The sequence below is a fragment of the Lutra lutra genome, chromosome 15 (assembly GCF_902655055.1).
Source record: "Lutra lutra chromosome 15, mLutLut1.2, whole genome shotgun sequence".
NCBI classification, from domain to species: Eukaryota; Metazoa; Chordata; class Mammalia; order Carnivora; family Mustelidae; genus Lutra; species Lutra lutra.
In genome coordinates, this window is record NC_062292.1 from 31,214,860 (window position 1) to 31,236,167 (window position 21,308).

The 21,308-nt window shown below is 55.0% G+C and overlaps 1 protein-coding gene across 16 annotated transcripts; it reads left to right on the forward strand.

Moving 5' to 3' along the window:
• Positions 1 to 2,445: 2,445 nt before the first annotated feature.
• TLR5 (toll like receptor 5) lies at positions 2,446 to 20,804 on the forward strand. 16 transcript variants are annotated; one of them, XM_047705264.1, is made up of 8 exons: positions 9,083 to 12,059; positions 13,990 to 14,154; positions 14,368 to 14,563; positions 15,630 to 15,721; positions 16,207 to 16,296; positions 16,764 to 16,804; positions 16,899 to 17,023; positions 17,407 to 20,804. In XM_047705264.1, the coding sequence occupies exons 7-8, from the start codon at positions 16,956 to 16,958 to the stop codon at positions 19,985 to 19,987; spliced, it is 2,649 nt and encodes an 882-aa protein (XP_047561220.1). In that variant the 5' UTR covers positions 9,083 to 12,059; positions 13,990 to 14,154; positions 14,368 to 14,563; positions 15,630 to 15,721; positions 16,207 to 16,296; positions 16,764 to 16,804; positions 16,899 to 16,955; the 3' UTR covers positions 19,988 to 20,804. The 16 variants fall into 16 exon arrangements, with proteins under 16 accessions (XP_047561215.1, XP_047561220.1, XP_047561219.1 ...); XM_047705263.1 differs by having other exon boundaries at positions 15,633 to 15,721; XM_047705273.1 differs by lacking the exon at positions 16,207 to 16,296 and adding an exon at positions 17,122 to 17,188 and having other exon boundaries at positions 16,558 to 17,023.
• Positions 20,805 to 21,308: the final 504 nt, after the last annotated feature.

Sequence of the window (21,308 nt, forward strand, 5' to 3'; positions counted from 1 at the left end):
GTTGGCAAAAGTCACTTCTCACAGGCTGTTGGATTAAGGCTTCAGGTCCTCACTGGTGGTTAGTAATCTGGCCCCCACCCCCGCCGGCACTCCCTGCCACAGGGACGCGGCCATGAGGCAGCCTGGCAGGTGGCCTCCTAAGAGAGCCAGTAGCCAGTGAGAGGACTGGAGAGAAGGTGTGAACAAGTGGAAATCATGGTATTTTGTGAGTTCATCTCAGGAGTGGCCGCTGTGCGACATTCCATCAGTGAGAAGCAAGTCTCTGGTCCAGCCCACACCCAGACGACAGGTTGCAAGGACAGAAGAATGCCAGGGGGTGGGAATCCCTGGGCACTGTTCTAAAAATTAAGCACCCTCCCATATGCCCTGTGGCATGTGCCAACTCCCAGCCATACCCGGGCAGGCATGGAATTTCTGGGTGTCAGGAGACATGGACCTTCAGCTGTCCCAGGTAGTGAGTGCCCGCTTTCCCCAATGCCCATGCCAACTCACATGCCCACTGGCAACATTTCTGTCACTTCATATCATCACCAATGCTTGTTATTACCAGACTTTTTATTTTGGGTCAACATTTGACTTTCTCAGATCACAGGATGAGGTCTGGCCTTTGTCATTTATATATTCCATGACGGTCTTGGATTTGCTCTTTTGTGGAGGGAGTACCGGCCTGCCTCTTTTGTCCATTTCCCTGTTCTTTCCTTACTGATTTGTGTAGCTTCTTTGTGTAATCTGGATTCTTGCTTCTTGGTGGTTATGGGAATTACGAGAATCTTCCTAGTTTTCTTTTCCTGCCCCTGCAGTCTTTAAATGAAATCTTTGGATGAACAGGGGTCTTATTTGAACATAATTACATTTAACAGTCTTTGTCTTTACAAACTTTACTCCCTTTCCTTGGCCTTGACTTTGCCGGTCTTCTAGATGCGGTATTTCACCGATGTCTCCAGCTGTCACTTCTGTCCTGATGCCTCCCAGCCAGCCTGTCTCCACGTACGACTTCAGCTGTCTGCTCAACGGTGCCACCTGCCCTTCCCACAGACAGCCCCACACCAGGGCACCCTGAACTGAGCTCAACCGACCCTTCCGAGTCCACCTTCTGCCATGCTCCTGTCCCCTGTGTTTCCTGATTCCATGAATCAGTTAATGCACCTACAGAACAGAACAGAGCACATGGCAAGCCCTCAGTAAACGTCAGCTCTGGATATCACGTCCCTCCTACCCTGCACAGTGCTTGGCTCATAAAAACACACAGACACTTCACTGGCGAAAGTAAATGAGTAGCACTTCCCAGGAGGGTGTGGGGAAGGGAGGAACATCCCAGACTATGTTAGGATGCCCAGAGACTCCCAGGGCCCACTCATCAGCGCTGCTCCTGGCCCCAAGGGGCTCAGTGCTGCTCCTGGCCCCAAGAGGCACAGTCCTGCTCCATGGCCCTGTCTTTGGACAGATGAGGTCACTGGGCTGGGGTGGGGGGTGGTGACAACTTCCACGTGAATGGCCAGAACCGCTAGGGTCTCCTCACATGTGGCCCTTGAGTGACCCCCCCGTTCTCTCTCTCTTTGTGGCTTGGGAGGAGCTGGTGACTAAAGTCTTTGCTGCTCAGAAACGAAGACTGTCACTTGATTTGTCCATTAAAATCCAGAGTAGTGAGGCGTGTGGGTGATTCAGTTGGCTAAGCAGATGCTTAGGTCATGATCTCAGGGTCCTGGGATCCCTGGGAGCCCTCACACCACCACGGGCTGCTCTGAGTCTCTCAGGATCTTAGAAATCTGGCTGGAGGTTTGGACAAGGGGCGGGAGCTCTGTGCGGGGAGTCTAGGAGCAAGGGAGAGCTCCTCCTCGCCAGCTCATCTGTGCCTTTGTATGGTTACTCCAGGTCTCCTCTGCACCAGGGCAGGAGGGGAGGCCTTGCTGGCCTGGATGACCCCAATGACAGTCCAGGGGCAGCCCCGTTCCCTTGGCTCCAGGGCGCCTCAAGCACCCAGCACCCACTTGCCCCAGCCTCCAGGTCCCCAAGGCCACGGGTCCCCTACCTTCTTCCTCGTCCCCGCAGCCGCAGAGCATCTGGGGAGCCTCCGATGGGCCCTGGGGTTGGAGCAGGAGGTCCCTCCACGGGTCAAGGAGCTGAAAGTGGTGGCCCGGACCGCGGGTCCGGGCCTGACGAGGGCGGGGCTTGCCCGAACGGGCAATTGGGTGGGGCCTGGACGATGGGAGGGGCGGGGATGTGGCAGGGTGGTGGGCGGGGCCGAGCAGGCAGGCAGGAATGAAGCAGGCAGGTGGGCGGAGCCAGAGCTGCTCCGGTGGGCAGGGCCGGATCTGTCTGAGGGCGGGGATGGGGGCGGAGTCCAGGCAGGTGGGAGGGCCCGGATCCGTCCGGGGGGCGGGAATGGGGGCGGGACGGTGGGTGGGGCTCGGGGGCGCCCTGCCCCGGACCTTCCAGGAGGAGGGGCTGGGAGAAGCGCTCCGTGGCGCGAGCGAGCCTTCCCCGGAGGTGGGCACCGGGCGGCGGAGGAGGACCGGGGCAGGGGACGGGACTGGGACCGGGCTGCCGGAGGGGTCGGGCGCCACCCGGGGGCGTCCCGGGCCTCTTCCTGCTCTCCTCCTGGGACCCGCGGTGGCCGGCTAGTGCCGGGCTGGTGGCCGGTGGGTGGTCACTTGCACCCCACTTTTGGAAAGCTGTCAGACTTTGTCACGTTCGCTTTCGTCCCCACCTGGAATGGGACAGATGGCTTCACTGTCTTAGAAAAGGGAGCCAGTCAGGCCGTGGAAATCCTAGAACGCTGCCCAGCTGCCCGACTAAGGGCCCGACCCCCGCCCACGGAGAGCACCGGGAAAGCAGGCTCCACGGTAAATATTGTTGGCCTTTATGTTATCAACAATCTGCCGGTGAAGACAGGGGAAAACACTGCTGGAATGACATCCTCCCAGGCGTGAGGGTGGATTTGGTTGGTTTTCTTAGGAGTGAGGTGTGTGCTGCCCCAGGAAGCCTATTTGCAGAGACCATGTTGGGTGGGAATCAGCGGCAGGGGTCTTCGCCTCCCCGTGGGTTGTGTGTAGTCCCTTAATGTTTGAACACACCTGTCCTGCACAGTGACCCACAGACAAGCAGCTTAATTAACCTCAGCATTCTTAGAGAGTGTCCCTGAGCAATGAATGACCTAATCAGTATGATGTCCTGTTTGAAGGTCAGGCACAAATAGGATGCTCTCCTCTTGCTCAGTGCCTGGAAAGGAGCCCTGGGGATACTGATGCTGGCGGTGGCCACCCTGGGGAGCAGCCAGTGCCCCACCAGATGAGTGTGGCTGAATCACTTTTCTCTGTGTTTACTCAGCCTGGCTGAGCGTTGACAAATCTGTCTAGGACCCATGGACCCCTGACTTGCTTCATCCTTGTTCTCATGGGTAGAACACAGTGGCCAGCAACTTACCAGTGAGGCAGGCACAGCCAGTTACAGGGGACACGGTGGGGCAGGGCCGTGGGGGAAGTTCTGTGGTACTATGAACTAATCCCTTAATTGTGGGGTTGCAGGCAAGTTCCATGGGGTTCCAGAGGAAGGGCCCAGGCCAGAGCTAATTACTAAGCACACTTAAGCAGTCACCCGTGCCTCTCAGCCTCCACGGTACCCCCACCCTGAATTGTCACGGGATTGTCCTGAGTGTGTCAGCTCTAAGCAAAGCAGGGAGTGTTGAGTTGCTATGATCTGAATACAAAGCTGGCCCTGCCAGGTTTTGGCTTTGTATTTTTGGAAGAAAGACTTCTTAGGTGGTTGTGTTTAGAATCACAGAGCCTTCTTTGTTCATTTGCACGCATGAGGAAGTTCAGCTTTGCTGAGTGTTGAAATTAGAATAGGCCTGCTTGTTCATTTCTGCATGCTTAGAGACTCAGCAGAAAGCTCTGGAACATGCAGTTCCTGGGTCCGGATGTGCTCGTTTCGTGCTTCGTTTCGTGGAAAGGAATGCAGCCGGCAGGTCCAGACTTCAGTCTGGCTGCATGCTAGGGTGACTGCCAGCGCTGGCTTTGCAGCCCTCACCCCGTGTGTGCTCTGCTCTGCAGGGCTCACTCCAGGCTGCGGCACTGTTCCTGCCCTCCAGAGGCTCCAGGTTCAGGGTCATCCCTTGTGAGAGCCTCAGAGTGCAAAATTGTGTGCTGTCGTTTGCTGGTTGAAAGACAGCCAGTGTGGGCTGCTCAAGACAGCAGGGCTGTGGGGAGCTACTTGTCTTCTTCAGGACTTAGAAATGGCAGTCAGGGACTGCACCGGGCAGGGGAAGAAGGCCCAAGGATAATATTTGAAGGCTATGGATACACAAAGGCCCTCACTGTCAGCCCCGTGCAGTCCAGATCCCCTGCCTCCCTTTCCAGCTCTGGCCACTCTCTTTGTGTCTCCTGACATGCTGACCTTCCAGAAGGTCTTTTTTTGTATGCCTCACTTCCCTTACATTGTTGGGTCCCCCAATAATGGGTCCGTGATTAAAGGAGCAAGACTGATACAAAGCGAAGGTCAAGCAAAGCTTTATTATGCGCCAAGGATCAAGAATCAAACCGACCGTCAAACAGCCTGGTCGGGGCCGCCCCTTACAGAGAGGACCACCCCTCTCTGTTTCACCGACTTTTATAGAGCAAAGACCACGTGGTTGGGCCTGGCCACACATAGGTGGCTAATGAAATTGTAACACACAGAGAAAGCTGCACAGTCATGCTAGGTGACCAATTGAATTACAATTTACCCTAATAGACATTTGAACCAGCCTATCACCTTGGTCAGAATTGGCGCCCAAAAGGTGCCCAAAGGGTGGGGCCCATACTCCTTGGTAGCTAGGAGACAGTATGTGCCCCCACTGATTGAATACCTCCACCTGACCTGACCCACCCTTTTTACTGGGACTTTGTTACCTGGGACTGATTTCCGGGGCTTGTTCTTAAGTAAGTTCCCCTGGGCGGGGGGCGGGGGGCAGAGTCAATTTAAGTTTTACAACAAAATGGCAGTTCAACTGGGGTGGGGCTGCTCTGGCTGAATAGGCCCTTACAACATTTGCTCTCCTGCCCTGGATGTCCTGTTGGGTAATCCTCTGCATGTCAGAGGGCACCTTCTCCAATGAAGACAGGCAGAGCTGGAGAGCCCCGCCTCTGGCTTCCATTGCTCTCTGAATGGAGCTCTGTAGGTGCTCTTGCCCCAACCCCCCCATTGCCCTTCAGATGGGAGGGGTCTTTGCCCCACTTCCTGCAGCAGGGCCACGTCTCCCTCATCTAGGGACCCTCTGAGCCACTGCTGGTGTTGGCACAGAGCAAGCATTTGGTAAATAATCCTTGGTTGCAGTCCAGCCACACACAGGACACAGGGAAGTGCCTTGCCCACTCGGTGCAGAAAGTGTGGGCCGAGCATTCTTCCTGGGACTGTGAGACTGGGTACATTTAGTGGAGCCAGATCCCAGGGGGCTTGAGGAGTTTGTGTTCTATGCAGCAGAAGGAGTACAAACCCCAGCAGCCCCCACTGCCCCCAGGACAGAATGCAGGTCCTTCTTGGCAGCGGAATAGCCTGTCTAGCCCCAGCCCCAGCCGTCCCAAAAGCTCACAGCTGCACCTACCTGGCCACTCTGCCCACGGGGGCCTGGGCTCCCTCCCACCCTTGACCTTGCTGCTTGGCAGCCTCTGTGGAGATGGCTCCCTGCTCTCCCTGGCTGACGGCTCCTGTGGCGGGGCATGGTGGTGTCACGAGAGACTGGTCCACTGACATGCTTCTCACTCCAGGTGAGGCCAGAGCCAGAGAGAGTTACTGGGAGCATGAGTGCTGGGGATAGTCCAACCTGTGGGAGCAAAGGGGATCCATGAGCCAGGGGGTGGGGGGAAGGAGAAGGGAGAGGTGGAAAATGGAATGACAGAAAGATGGGAGGAAAGTCAAGGATGACAAAGGAGGAGGTATTGTAAGAAGAAACAGGGGTCCAAGAGTCCATACTACAGAAGACACTGGGGAGATTCAGACAAGAATTGATGAGGAGGTGGTGGGCTCCAGGAGGGGTCCTGGATGCCATAGGGAAGATGGGGGGCCAGCAGAGGCCAGCTATAGGCAGTGGAGACAAGGGGCCCTTCTACGGCTTCATGTCTGAGGGACTGGCCCTGAAGGGAGCAGTGATCAAGTCAGGAGAAGATTCTGTTTGTCTTAATGATAAGAGATCTGACCCCTGTTTGGGAAACAAAAGTGGGAAGACCCTGCAAGCTTCTCCAGCTACACACCTGGCTTCCAGGTCACCCTTATCATGATAAGCATACAGAAAGGGGACAAGGGAAATTAAACTTGTCAAGGATGCCCAGATGGTGGCCACAGGAGGACAAGAACCTGACTTTCCCCTCTCCCCACCCAGGGCTTTGGCCCTGGGGTCCTGCATCTTGGAAGTTACCACCCACAGCTAATTGGAGCCAAATCTCTGGCCAAGTCCACCCCACCCAGAATGGAGCCCAGCCTCCGGGCAGTCAGCCCAGGGTGGATCCCACCTCATGAACCTCCCTAGGGTAGGGGACACAGGCTTCCAGTAGGGGCGTGTTCCCCAGCCGCCCCTGTTCCCAGTCCTATCAGAGCCACCCGTGAAATCTTCCCTCCCACATTCCTCCCCGCCCCTGGCTGGGGAGACGCAGGACTCTTCGTCCTGGCCTGGCTCCCTCCTCACCCTCCCTTCTCAAGTGTTGTGTAATCTCTCTTCACATTTCCATTCTCCTTGTCTAACAGATCAAAGTTTAATAGGTTTTCCTTCCCTGTGCCTCCGACCGCTGCCTCAATTTACATCGCAATGACGATAATTTCTGCCCTCAGAGAGATCTCTGTCACTACTTCAGGGGATGCAATGGGGGACTTCTCAGCTTTCTGCTGGGGGCTTTGGCTCCCGACCTTGCAGCTGCCCCTCTGTCCAGGCAGTTTGCTTGGCCACCTGCACGCTGACTTTACCAAGTTGCATTTGGGGGGAATGTGAGAGCCTCAGATGTGAATTTTCTGCAGATGGAGAGGGATATTCAGTTCCTTGGTGAGCTCTCTATTCTCAAGGAGTTTAAAGGGGGTCCTGCTAGTTGTTGGTCTTTAAAAATCACCCAAATGGAATTACTTTCTTCAGTCAGATGTTTTAAACCTGTACTAAGGAATGTGTAATGAACAGACTGAAGAGAAGCCATTTTGTTGGGTTTGCAACATACTGTCTTCAGAATATGGGGGCCTCCGCATGCCTCAGTGGTGTGGGGGGGACCACCACCTGAAGACATTAAACACCATCAGGCAAGATTTTACATAACCTCCTGTGAGGGCGGAAAAGGGAAGCAGCAGATGGCCCCAGTATTGGGAGAAGCTCTGTTTCCTTCGCAGTGCTCTCCTTCGGTGGTTCCTAAAGGGAGTGTGTTTCCAGCGAGGTGCACTCGGATAAATGATGTCTGTGTACTTACACGCAAGAAGCATTAGCGGGTTTCGTGTCAGTAACCGGTTGCTCTGGGTTGGGCACGGCGGTGTCCCTGGGGAAGTACACTTTCTGTCGCCAGTGCAGGGATGATTGCACTGGTGCTCAGAGAGGCAAGGCGCTTGCTCCAGGTCACACGTCCATTAAACTGGGAGCCAGCACTTGAATCCAGCTGCAAACTTGGTCCTCATTCCGATGCAGAGCTCCGAGTGCGCGTGGGCGGGGTGGACAGTCCCTTCTGAGACCGGGCTGGGGAAGAAGACGCCCGGGTCCCAGCGAGCCCTGCTCCCCGTGCGCCCCCGCACCTGCTGGCCCCTGGAGCCCGCCTCTGCCGCTCCCTGCCGGTCGGTGTGGGGGGGGGGGGGCGGAGCGCCCCGCGCACCTGTGTCCTCCGCTGCGCCTAAACCCGTGAGGCCCGTCCCACCCCCTCCCAGAGGCTTCAACTGATCCCCCTTTGCAACCATCTGATGCTACACCTTCAGGGCTGCAAAGAGTTGGGGGGCGAACTCAGAAGTGATCCCGCAGCATCTCGTCAGCAGTGAGCGGTGACTGAGGACAAGTCACTTGCCACTCAGGCTGCCGTGGTGGGTCGGGGCACTCGCTGGGTCAGGATCTCCTGGAGGCTTGCTCCAAGGGCGGAGTCTCAGTTCCCAGCCCAGCCTGCTGACCTGCTTTTCAGCAATGTCTCCGCGTGATTTCTGTGCAGAGCACCCACTCGGGCTCTCTACCTGCTTCCTGGTGTATTCCGCCTTGGGTATTTTGGAAGATCAAAATGATGACTAAGTTTGCGGCTGGATGTAAGCCCCAGTCCCCAGTGTAACAGCTGCGTGAGCTGGAGCAAAAGCCCGGCCTCTCTGAGCATGTGTGAGATCACGTCTGCAGTGAGGCCAAGCGCCAGACATCTCCCACCAGCAGGACCCCTCCTTCTCCATCTTAGCCCTGGTGGTGTCCTCCTCAGGGTTACCTCACTCTGCCCTAACTTACCTAGCCGGACTGCTTAGAAATGTCCCACTCTGATGGCAACCTTCGCGTTTGCCCCAGAAACCCGCAAGTCCCGTGCTCACCGCGGTGCAGTGAGCTTCCGCTGCGTCCCTGGCTTGGTTGAGCCTCAGTTGCCAAATGCCTTTGGGGATTTCATGGAAGGGCCTTTCAGGTCCCACAACACCCTTCCTCAGCACCGCTCTGATTCGGTGAGGAATGCTTTTGATTGTGAAAGGGTAGAGTTTCCCTCTCTGGGGTCCCAGGGAAGCGAGTTGCCTATCTGCCTGGCACCCACAGCCACCTTCTGAACAGGGGCTAGGCCCGAGGTTTCCAAGAACCTTCAGCTCTCAAGTTCCACGTGCCTTGACTCACAAGATGGTCTTGGTTTATTCCAATTAAAATTCCGCTCCATAAGAGACCCAGCTATAATTTCGAATTCCTCCACAAAGACAATCGCTGTATGGCATAGCAAAATAGTACACAGTGGCCTCCGGGAAGCTCTGTCCCTTGAGCATCCGACTTGGTTTCTGCTCAGCTCATGACCTCAGGGTTGTGAAATTGAGCCCCGTGTCCCGCTCTGTGCTCAGTGCGGAGTCAGCTTGAGATTCTCTTTCCCTCTCCCTCTGCCCCTCCCCACTGCTCATGCGTGCACGCGCTCTCTCTCTCTCTAAATAAGTAAATAAAATCTTTAAAAAGCAAAAAAGCAAAAAAAAAAAACCCACATGCATAACGTTTTCTGTTTCTCCTCCTTAATTAGCTTCTCTCCTTTAAGAAAAGCAAAGCCCTTTCTCCTGATTTCACCAAATTAACGCTGACCACCCTCATCACTGATGAAGCTCCTGTGGTCTTGGGAATGGAAGCAGTGGATCGGTCAGGGGCCTGGGCCCCTAGAATGAGGAGGTCATGTCTGGAGCTCCCTGTGTTAGGCCTAGGATGTGAGTGCCCCTGATGAAAATAAATTTTCAGAGAATCAGCAGGCAATATTACTGGCGTGTTTAAGCTACGCTACTTCAGGTATATAGCATGAATAAAAATGGGGTCCCTGCCCTCAAGAATTGTGCACTCTTGGGGGTTAGGCATGACATTATGAATATGTTGTCATACGGGTGTGACTGGCACATCAGGGCTAGGGAGATAAAATGGGCCCAGAGGGGTGTGAGGATTGTTTCATAGGGGAGCTGGCCCTGGATGAGCCCATGGGATGGACAGAAGCCCTCCAAGCCTGGGGTCCAGCCTCAGCAGGGAACTTGGGTGGAGGGTAGGTCCCAGGACTGCGGGCTAGGTCTGGGGCAGAGGCCCGGACTGCTGGTACCTCCAGGTGGGCAGGCTGGCTGAGTTCATCCACAGTCCATGGCACCTGGCCCTGAAGCCTTCGGTCCTCAAGAGTGTGACCTCCAGGGGCACAAGGAGCCAGTGAGGCTGCTGACCAGAGCTGAGTGAGAGGTGCGTGTGTCACTGGGGGACCAGCTGGGAGGTCTCCGCCCTGCCCAGGTGGGGGTGGGGGCAGAGCCATGTCCAGAGGGGAGGGGAGTCGATGCTGGCAGTGTCCTGGGGTGAATCTCGTAGGACAGGCCACCAGCTGCACCAAGGTCACACTGGAGGCTTCTCCCAGTCTGACCTTGCCTACTGCTCTAGGGTTGAAGAATATGTAGGCTGAAGATGGAAATACACAACAAGGGTTGGGAAGGTTCAAATGGGCTCGGAATTTGGAGATAGTGCTACAGGTGCCCAGAGGGATATTTCCAGCTGTGTCCAGATGAGCGGGAAGAAGAAGGGACACACTCACTCTCGGATGCTGATGGTGTAGCGCTCACAGGTAAGTGCTCCCTGCCAGGAGGGACATGACCGGGACCGGCTCCTGCCCAGACCAATCCTTTCAGGGACTCAGAGGATGCACACCAGTCCCCAGCATGCTGACAACAGTGCCTGCGGGGTAGGGGAGTGGGGAGTGGTGGCCACGGAGCAGGAGGGATGGCCCAGAGGTGGGATGAGGCAAATTCAATCACTCAGGGGACACCTGCCACATGGTACATCCTGGCTGCTGGCAGCGTGGCAGAGAACCAAAGAGAGGACACCTGTCCTCAGCAGCAGAATTCTGATTTACAGAAAGATGGCTTTTAAAAGGACATGGCCCTCAGGACAGCATGGCCTCCCAGGTGCTCCCTGGCAGGTTTGTGTCTGTGGGATGCTGTGTTCTGCTGGTAAACACGCGTGTCCTTTGACTCCATTTGGTGTCCTGGCCTCGAGCCTTTGTGCAAGGTGGACCCAGCCCTCCACACCTGCCTTCAGATTCAGTTCGGGATTTTCACAGCTACGTGAACTCTGGAGAAACTCTCGCCATCCCCATTTGGAAATGAACTGAGCGTTTTTCTCAGTGAGACCTCCATGCCTGCCCGCTGTGAGCCACCACCAGCCTAGCTCAGACTCCAGGTGTCCAGGACCAAGAGGATCTGTGAAGGATTGAGGGGCCCCCCTGGCTGGGGCTAAGTGTGAAGACGTGCCCAGAACTCATCTGAGCTTAGCCAGCCTGTCTGCTGTCCCAGCCATTAGCTCAGGAAAGGGCACCTGCTCCCCTAATGGCTGGGATCAAAGCTAAGTGGATTCAACTGAAATGGGAGGGCTGCTGGCCCTCTTACCCCCAGTCTCATTATCATAATTAACAGTGCCTGGCAGGGGTAATGGGCCGCACTGACTGTGCCACTCCCGTGGCCCTCAGAGTCCAGACTCCAGCTAGCTCACGTACATGGACTCACGCTGTCTCTGGCCTCTGTGACTGGGCATGATGTCCTCGAGGATCACCAGGTCACACCAAGCATTGGCATCTCCTCTGCATCAAGGCTGACTCATACATTGTGTGGACACCACGTCTTGTCAACCTACTCATTTGTCGGTGGACGTCCCCATTGTCCCCAGACCAACTAAACCATCTCTTCATGCGGACCCATGTACCTGTATTGTTTTCATGTCTCTGGTGATTTCAAAGGACAGCTGAGTTCAAGAACCCTCCATCTACACCAGAGAGTCTCCGGTTTGCGTGTGCAGAAAATTCACCCTTGTTGAGAGTCCAGAGGCCTGTTGTAAGGCTGTGTCCTGTCCCTGGACTTCCTCCTCTGGGCTCCCCCAGGGACTCTGACCTGCCATCCTGAGAAAGACTTTCCTTGCTCGTCTGTCCCTTGTTGAAGTGTAAGCACACCAGGATTGGGGAACAGATGCACCCAGGTCCCTGAGCCTCTGGGATCTTGAGTCCACACCAGACCCAGAAGGTCCCCGAGCCCATCCTGCAGGTTCACCAGGCTCCCAGACACACGGCAGCTTCTACCTCCCCTGAACTGGATCCCTTAGCCTTGAACTGGAGCACAGTCCCTGCTGCTGTAGTGTGCGGTGTGAATAGCCATCTCGTTTGATTCACATGCTAGGAGGTGCGAATTTCATGTGGGCTTGTGAGCAGTTTCTTAGGTTTAAATGAAGAAAACTGGGCCCAGCTGAGCCACCCTACATTTGAATAAACGCGACACACTTGGCAACCCATCACGGACCTTGGTTCCCCACCCACATCTGCTGTCACAGCAGTCCACCTGCTTCCAGGGATCCCTTGTGCGCCGTCTCCCTCAGCTCAGTGCAAGCCTGGGACACAGGCTCTGCGGCCCTCAAGGTGAAGGTGGCCTACTGTCCTGTGTCTTTCACAGCTATATAACACCTCTATGACTGTACTACCTTCCCTCTATCAGGTTGTTTTTCGGTACCACTGGGGAAGATTTAGATGCTAGCCTCCTCTCCCCAGAATCCCTGTTTCTGTTGTGTGAATTTGTGTATCATGGGATCCTGGGGGAGGAACGCGTGTGTCGCCGGATGCACACACCATTAACACCGTAAGCCTTGTCCATCATGTGCTCCGTAATGATTCAGGAGCGCATGTCTGTGTCCTGCACCTGCCGCTCCCAGCAGCTCTAGGTGTCCGCTCTCTGCAGCAGAGCCTGGGGAGAAGTGAGCGGGTCCTCTGAACTTTGCTCCACGTGCACACACCCTTCCTGCTCCCCCTGCTTTGCCCCACGTAGAGGCCCTTGGTCTTCTGTCTCAGATTGTCCACACCTGCTGTCGTGTGCTCCCGCGTGCTGCCTGCCACCCTCTCGCGGATGTCTGACGGGGTCTGGAGCAACTTCGCAGCTTGCTTCTCATTGTTAGATTCGACATGCCCTACAACAGGACCTGTTCAAATTTACTTCAACCCACGTTGGCTTCTGGCTCCCATTCCAGGACCCTCCGCTTGGGCAGTCACACCTCCCCACACCTGTCGGCTTACCTGTCCTGGAGCTTGACCCCCAAAGCCCCCTTCAGAGGTAGAAATGTAGCGTTTCACACCTTCCTGCATTTCATACGATAATAGGTCTGCATAGTCTCTTTGTGGTAAAACATATGCCCAAATAATTTTCTTTAAAATCTGGCCTTACCCATCTCACTGTACCACAGGCTTGACAGCTCAGTATCTTGGAGTGTGTTGTGTGGGGCTCCTGTATAGCCCTTGTTACCGCCACAAGTTCAGGGCCAAGCTCCCAAACACGCATTTGGGGGATGACTCCAGGCAAGAAGTTGCCTGGAACAAGGCAAAATCGAAACTCGGAAATTTGACTCTGTTATTCTGAGCCAGTGTTCTCGATTGCATGTCTCTGCAGGGGTTTTTCTGTCTGGTTACATAAGATGAGAATTCATTCTGATGTTTGAACAAAATAGCAGCTGTGAGATAGTCAGCAGTGGGGGTCGAGCGAGCTCTTCCTGCAAATACTGCTGGTTTGGTACCGGAACACATTTGTCTTACACTCACTAAAAATCTTCATTTGTGAAATCAAAGTTTCTGTTCTGTTCAAGGACAAAGGTTGGCAAACTGCGGTATTTGGACCGCAAAGCCTGAAATATTTACCATCTGGCCCTTTGTAGAACTTTTTTAAAAAACATTTTTAAAGGATTTTTTTTAAAGGTTTTTTTAACTTACTCATTTGAAAGAGAGAGACAGAGAGGGAGTGAAAGCATGAGCAGGGGGGAGGGTCAAAGGCAAAGGGAGAAGGAGGCTCTCCACCGAGCAGGAAGCCGAATGTCCATGATTCCAGGACCCTGGGATCATGACCTGAGCCAAAGGCACACGCTTAATGGACTGAGCCACCCAGGCGTCTCTGCAGAACGTTTTCTGATCCCCGTTCTGGAAGGTGAAATGTGCTGGTTGTTCCATGTCAGTGATGAGCTGGAAGGAGCAAATGTCACGAGGTCTGTGAACCCCCGAAGCTAGGGGCAGTTTGGTTTGTTATGTGTATATGCATTTTTGGAGCTCAAGGAATCAGAGCTATGGGAGTCTCAAAAGGGTCCATGACCTCAAAGAATTAAGAACTACTGTGGAGTGTGGTCCACGGATGGGCAGGGAGGCTGGCGTACGTGTGTCCCTGCCTGTTGCTTTAGGGCCCTGTTCCCACTGTGAGACGGGAAGAAGGTTGCAGGAAACAGAGTGTGGTCTTCTCTAACCTTGTGTCTCCCACATCCTCCATATTCTTCCTGCCTCCTTCTAAGCACATTTGAGAATCTCTGTGTGTTTCTAGGAGAATCTGCCTCCTGAGAACCACGTCTCCCACTGCGTGGCCCAGTGTGGACCACCACAGCTGCACCAGATTCTGGAACTGCAACCCGGAGCACCTGCCAGGAGGCGGGAGCCCGATGCGGGTCACCACCAGAGACCTGCAGTCTCTCATCTCGTCTCCGTGAAGGTGCCAGGCTGCCCTTCCCTGGCTGGTTTGCTCAGGAATCGGGAAGGCAGGGATGGTGTTGTCCCAGAGCTGGTACCTGCGCAGGGCTGGCGCTCTTCTGGGGCTGCTGTGGGGCTATAACCCCACATCTGGCCTCACCCATTCCTATTTGCTTTCTGGCGGGTCTCCACCTTATCTACCGAGATCACCCTAAACTTGAGTCCCACTTCCCAGAATGCAGGTGTGTCTACTGTAAACTCAAGGACACTGGCTCCAAGGACCACCTGAACCCAGAAGAAATTTACTGAGGAAGGAAGAGGCAGTTCCGCTGTCAGGACTCCGTGAGATCATCCCTGCGAGAGACAACCGCAAGCTACGTGGGTGGAGAGGCAAGGGAAGAACTTCTGGCTTTAATCATCATGTGCCTCTGGTGAGCGGGAACTGGAGGGACTGAAAGCTTTGCCTCTGGGCTGCAGTGCTGATTAATGCAGCTTTCTACGACAAATGTTTAAATCCCCAAACTTTTCCATTTTGAAATGGAATACAGCTCTAATCTAATTCACCCATATGCATAATTTTAATGAGATCAACATAAGGTGCCCTAACAGGAATATCCAAAAGAAATTAAAGGGAAAGTCATTTATGACGAATTAATAGAAGCTGCACACGAGGAGGCAAAATGAGTGATTTGGACTCTCCCCTTCATGTACTGGATTTAAGAGACGTAAGAAAATACTCAATGGACATTCCTTAAGCTTTTTTAAAAATTACATTCGACATTTAGAAATGAGGGCCCAGTAAACTAGCTCACACGCACGCGCACACACTCATGTGTGCACACACACACGTGCACACACGAGCATACAGACGGATGTGCGGCACCCTTGTGAACACGTGCACACGCAGAGGTGAGTGCACACACTTGTGCACACGTGTGTGTGCACAGACAAAGCACACATGCGTATACACACACACATGCACGCGTACCCATACGGTTCCAGGCGTCCCCCCACCCCGGGGCCTGGGCACCATGAAGGGATTTTCCTGGAAGGGCGAATAAGTCCCCCTAAAGCTCCAAATGGTAAAGGTACAAGCTTCCCTAGATTCACAAGGTGGTCATGTACCTGGAAAAGTCAGTATTTAGGAAAACAGTGCAAGCAACATGCCGTTGGCTCTGAGAAGAGAGTCAGGCTCTGAGGTGATTTTGAGCATAGGTTTCACCCCTGCGGTGGCCTGGTGGGACAGCCTCCTGCTGTGGGCGCCCAGCCAGCCTCCTTGCTCCCTGGGGGGCTTCTGTCACCTCCTCTCCATGATCAGAACCCCCTGTAGCCTCCCATGTGCTCACGGGATGCTCTGGCCGAGGCGGCTTCCCTATAGGGAGCCCCTGTGTATCCAGGACGTTTCGTGGATAAAATGCAGTTTTCTTCTTAGCAGAGACATTTCCTTCCGCAGATCGCCAGTGGGGTGACTCATTCCCCTTTGTTTCTCCTTTTAAGCAGCACACATCCTTCCCAGCGCTTGCTGCACTGACGGCAACATAGCCACCAGGGAGACAGACGGCAGACAAGGAAACCGGTGGCTGCACAAGGTGATTCAGGGCTTGGGATCACGGCTTTCACAGAAACACACAGGGTAGTTTCCAGAGAGTCAGGGGTGGGGAGCTGTTGCAACTAGTGAGCGTGGGGCAAGACTCTTGAGGAAGTGTTGATGTGAGATCTACCCACGGGAGCGGCATGCAGGAAGCAGCACGTGCCAAGGCGCTGGGGTTGGACAGATTTGGAAGAGGCAGATGGAGCCCCGTGTGACGGAACTCCCACATCAGATGCTGGGCCTCTCCTTTTCCTGTTCTTTCCTCGGGTCTCTGCTCAAAATATCATCAGGGAGGGCTTTCCTGGCCACTCCACAAACAGCCACCGGCCCCCCGCCCTGGCAGTCCTGGTCTCCATGTTCCCGGTTGATGGTTGATGTTCCTTCTTCAGTTGGGTGGTGCCCTTTCCCCACTTCCCTGCACTATAACGAGCCTGCAAGGAAGAGTGTGGTCTGTTTGTTCACCCCCTCCTGTGTCCCAAACAGCGCCCAGCCCATGGCCGACATGCAGATGATGCTCGGGAGACAGGCGGAGCCAGACCGCAGAAGTGGGAGGAGGGGACCCGCCTGGGGAAGGCAAGGAGAGGCAGGTGGGGGGGGGGTGTCTCCAGGCCACAGGGAGGGCGAGTAGCCCACGGGAGGTGAGGGGCCTCTGCTGCTGCGGCCCTGGCCCCCGGCCTCGGCCTCAGGTGGGAATGGTGGAGAAAAGAGGGGCCCTGGTCGACAATCTCGCTCCGCGGTGTTCTTCCCCTTGATTAGTAAATGCGCGGTTTGGAGGCTTGGGGTCAACTCCGGCTCCACGCCCACTTCTGATTTGCTATAATCTATGTGTCTCAGCCTCAGGGTTTCCATGGAAACCCCACCACAGATCAACCCCAAGGTGGAGCAAAACCTCCGCAGAGTCATGGTCCAGCCCCACAGGACGCTGTGGCCGTGGCTGCGGGTTAACGCTCGGTGCAGACCCGCACCTGCTTCCTGTTCCCCTCCTACCTTCGCCCCATTCTCCATCCAGAGAGTCACAGAGTACTTCCTTCCCTTTGGAGGTTCCACAGAGAGCAGGCCGAATGCGCCCCGGGCACAGCAGGTACAGCCCCTCTCCACCTGGTGCAGGGCTGGGGACACAAGCCAGACGCAAATAGGGATGCCCTGACCTGCAGCCTGCCCACCCCATCATGCAGGCTGTGTTGACCTGCCACGTCTGATGCTCGTGGAGGGTGAGGAGGACCAGCGTTTGTATGATGCAACAGGCCGTGTATGTGTGGAGTGAGGGCAGAGGTGTGGACGGGCCCGTGCCCTGGGCAGGGTAGGTGGGGAGCTGCCACAGAGCAGGGGGAAGAGTGGTCCCTGGCAGGGGAGGGGGGAGGGGAACACAAATGTGTCTCTGCCTGCTGTTCTCTTCAGCTTCCACGGCAGACCTTGAATGACTGATTGCAGGAACGAGTGAATGAGAAACGGACTTGTTGTAAAGGTCAGGTATTTCTGAGGTGCTTAGAACAGTGCTCACCACCCTGCACCGCAGTGCAAGTCGGAGTGAAGAGCACTGTCTACACAGACACATAAGCCATGGCCACGCCTGCGGGGTCTTGGGGAGCTGGCGAATCGCGGGAGTGCCCCCGAGGCCGAGGGACCCAGTGCAATGCCTTGAGCTGGGACGGCTGTGTTTTCATCCTCCCTCCTTCCCCACAGGATCATGGGAGGCCACCTGGACCTTCTGTTGGGGGTAATGCTCGTGGCCAGCCCTGTGCTAACAATTCCTTCCTGCACCTCTGATGGCCAGAGGGCCTTGTATCGATCCTGCAACCTAACCCAGGTGCCACCAGTCCCCAGCACCACCCAGATCCTCCTGCTCAGCTTCAACTATATCCGGACTGTGACAACCACGTCCTTCCCCTTCCTGGAGCAGCTGCAGCTGCTGGAGCTCGGGACTCAGTTTACCCCCTTTACCATTGGCAGAGAGGCCTTCAGAAACCTGCCCAACCTCAGGGTCTTGGACCTGGGCAAGAGTCAGGTGGATTTCCTGCATCCCGATGCTTTCCAGGGGCTGCCCCGCCTGCAGGAACTTAGACTCTTCCACTGTGGTCTGTCCGATAAGATATTAAAAGATGGTTACTTCAGAAATTTGGAGTCTTTGTTTCGCCTGGACCTGTCCAAAAATCAGATTCATAGCCTTAACCTTCACCCTTCGTTCTGGGAATTAAATTCCCTGAAGTCCATTGATTTTTCCCTCAACCAGATACCCGTCGCGTGTGAACACGAGCTTCAGCCGCTGCAAGGGAAAACGCTCTCGCTATTAAACCTCGCCTCCAATCAGCTGTACAGCAGGGGCTCCATGGACTGGGGCGCGTGCATGAACCCATTCAAAAACATGGTCTTGGAGACCCTGGATGTTTCTGGCAATGGCTGGACTGCAGACATCATAGGCAACTTCAGCAGGGCCGTCAGCGGGAGCCAGATCTCCTCCCTGGTGCTGGCCCACCACATTATGGGGTCCGGGTTTGGCTTCCGGAACATCAGGGACCCCAACCGGGACACGTTCGCAGGCCTGGCCAGGAGCAAGCTGCTGTGGCTGGACCTGTCCTATGGCTTCATCTTCTCCCTGAACTTCCGAGTCTTTGAGGCCCTCAAGGACTTGAAGCTCCTGCAGCTGGCCCACAACAAGATCAACCGGATTGCAGGAGAAGCGTTTTATGGCCTCGACAGCCTCCAGGTTCTCAACATGTCCTACAACCTCCTGGGGGAGCTTTATGATTCTGATTTCTCTGGACTCCGTCAGGTAGCCTATATTGATCTCCAAAACAATCATATTGGGATCATTCAGAGCCAGACCTTCAGGTTCCTGAAAACGTTACAGACCTTGGATCTGCGGGACAATGCTCTCAAAACAATCCCTTTCCTGCCAAGCCTAGACACCATCTTCTTGGGTAGCAACAAGTTGGCGGCCTTGCCAGACACGGAGCTTAAAGCCAACTTCATCCACTTGTCCGAAAACAGGCTGGAGGATCTGGACGATCTCTACTTCCTCCTCCAGGTTCCCGACCTCCAGGTCCTCATTCTGAATCAAAACCGCTTTTCCTCTTGCAGCCGTGCTCGCGGCCCGGCAGGGAGCCTCAGCCTGGAAACGCTTTTCCTCGGAGGAAACATGTTGCAGCTTGCCTGGGAAACTGGCTTCTGCTGGGATGTCTTCAAGGGGCTTTCACGGCTCCGGGTCCTGTATCTGAACAATAACTACCTGACCTTCCTCCCGCCCGGGGCCCTTGGCGATCTGAGCGCGCTGAGGGGTCTCGACCTCAGCTCCAACAGGTTGATGGCGCTTGCTCCTGGTGACCTGCCTGCCAACCTGGAGGTGCTGGATGTGTCCAGAAACCAGCTCCTGTCCCTGGACCCCGACCTGCTGGCGTCCCTCACCGCTGTGGACATAACACACAACAAGTTCATCTGTGAGTGTGACCTCCGTTCTCTCATTGTTTGGCTCAACCAGACCAATGTCACCGTGCTTGGGTCTGGTGCAGACATCTCCTGCATGTACCCCAACACACTCACAGGGACCCCCCTCTCCTCTGTCTCCATGGAGGACTGTGATGAAGAGGAGGTCTTGAAGGCCCTACGGTTGTCTCTTTTCGTCTCCTCCACGGTGACCCTGACTCTGTTCCTTGTGACAGTCTTCGTGTCTACCAAGCTCCGGGGCCTTTGTTTTGTCTGCTACAGGGCGGCCTGCGGACTGCTGCCCACGGTCCAGGCCGAGCGCCACGAGTCTGAGCCGTACAGATACGACGCATACCTCTGCTTCAGCGGCAGAGACTTTGAGTGGGTGCAGCGGGCACTGCTCAGACACCTGGATGCTCAGTATAGTGCCGAGAACAGATTCAACCTGTGCTTTGAAGAAAGAGACTTTGTCCCGGGGCGGGAGCACATCGCCAACATCCAGGACGCTGTGTGGGGCAGCAGGAAGGTGGTCTGCCTCGTGAGCAGACACTTCCTCCGGGACGGGTGGTGCCTGGAAGCCTTTGCCTATGCCCAGAGCAGGTGTGTGTCTGATGTGGACGGCGCCCTCATCCTGGTGATCGTCGGGTCCCTGTCCCAGTACCAGCTGATGAAGCACCGAGGCATTGCAGGGTTTGTGCGGAAACGGCACTACCTGAGGTGGCCCGAGGACCTCCAGGACGTGGGCTGGTTCCTTCACACACTCTCCCAGCACATTCTGAAGAGAGAGAAGGACACCGTCAGGGATGGCAGCATCCAGCTGCAGGCTGTGGTGACCGTCTCCTAGCCAAGGAGCATTTCCCCCTAATCTCACTCCACAGATAACTCTTACTGTTTTGGGGTCCTATTTTGGAGGTTTGTTTTTTTTTTTTCTTACTAGGAAAACAACATAGCTCTGAATTCTCACAGCCACATGATGCCTGGTCTCACTGACCTGGAAGTGGAAAGGAATCCTGTTCTTTCCAGACTCACTGACCACAGGACACACCTTCGTCATGGGAAGGGCACGAGGAGAGGTGTCCCAGGTGGCTGAGAGCCTTTCTCTGGTGCTCACTCAGTTGGCAAGGGGTGCCCTGTGCTCTGCAGAACAACACTGAGGAGGAAGAATGGAAAAGACGGTGTGTCTCCTGCTTCCACCTCGGGGACGACACCGCTGCTGGGAGCTGGTCCTACTTTGTCTGAGATAAGCACTGGCCCCACAGAAGCTGGCAGGAGAGGACCTGGATCTTGTCGAGACCATAGCGCTCTCCCTGCTCCTCATGAGCTCTTCTTCTTCACACGTGGCCTGTGTTCCCCTTCCTTCTCTCCCACACCCTGTTCATCCACTGTGCTACACGGGGAGCCCGGTTCCAGGCCTGATTCTGCTGCTCAGGCACTGTGTGACCTCAAGCACATGACAACCCCTCTCTGGGCCTGCTTTTTTTTTTTTTATCTGCGGGCCAGGTGCTATCTACCAAGAACCTCAGGCTTCTCAGATCTTTTCCTTAGTTACCTTGCTGGCCCCAAGGGCATGCGCACACAGAGGGGCCTTCTGGAGGCAGTCAAAACTTCTCTGAAGTTGTATTTTTTTTTTAATCTTAAAAGAAGTCTCTGTATATTTTGCATTCTGTCTTTTTGTATGTTTATTTTAATACAGAAATGTTTTTCTGCAGAAGTATTAAGAAAATTTAAACCAAGGAAGGTGTGCCAGAATATTGCCGGTGGCTTCACACACAGCCCCCTAAGCCCAGCAGCCCCAGCTCGGCTGCCACATTTGAGGGGCGCCCTTAGGTCAGGGGCCAGTGTTCCAAAATGTCTTTCCTGTCCCCTGGCCCTAACTCCTCTGGAACATCCCCCCCCCACCAACCCCAACCCTCCACCTCTTCCTTCTGGAAAGTTCTCCCAGCTCTGCCCATCCGTCCTTTGTGTTCTTCAAAACCCCACCCACCCAGCCTCTTGGGAGGCCTCCAACCCAGAATGCTCTTAAATTCTCAGCACCTAACCTGTTCTTCTAAGACAAGCACTTGAGACTTCCTGTGAGAGCTGTGAGCCTGTCTGGCCGCTCACCCCTCTGGACTATAAGGTCCATGGGAAGACCTTCCTTCTGTATCCCATCCTCACTGGCTGTC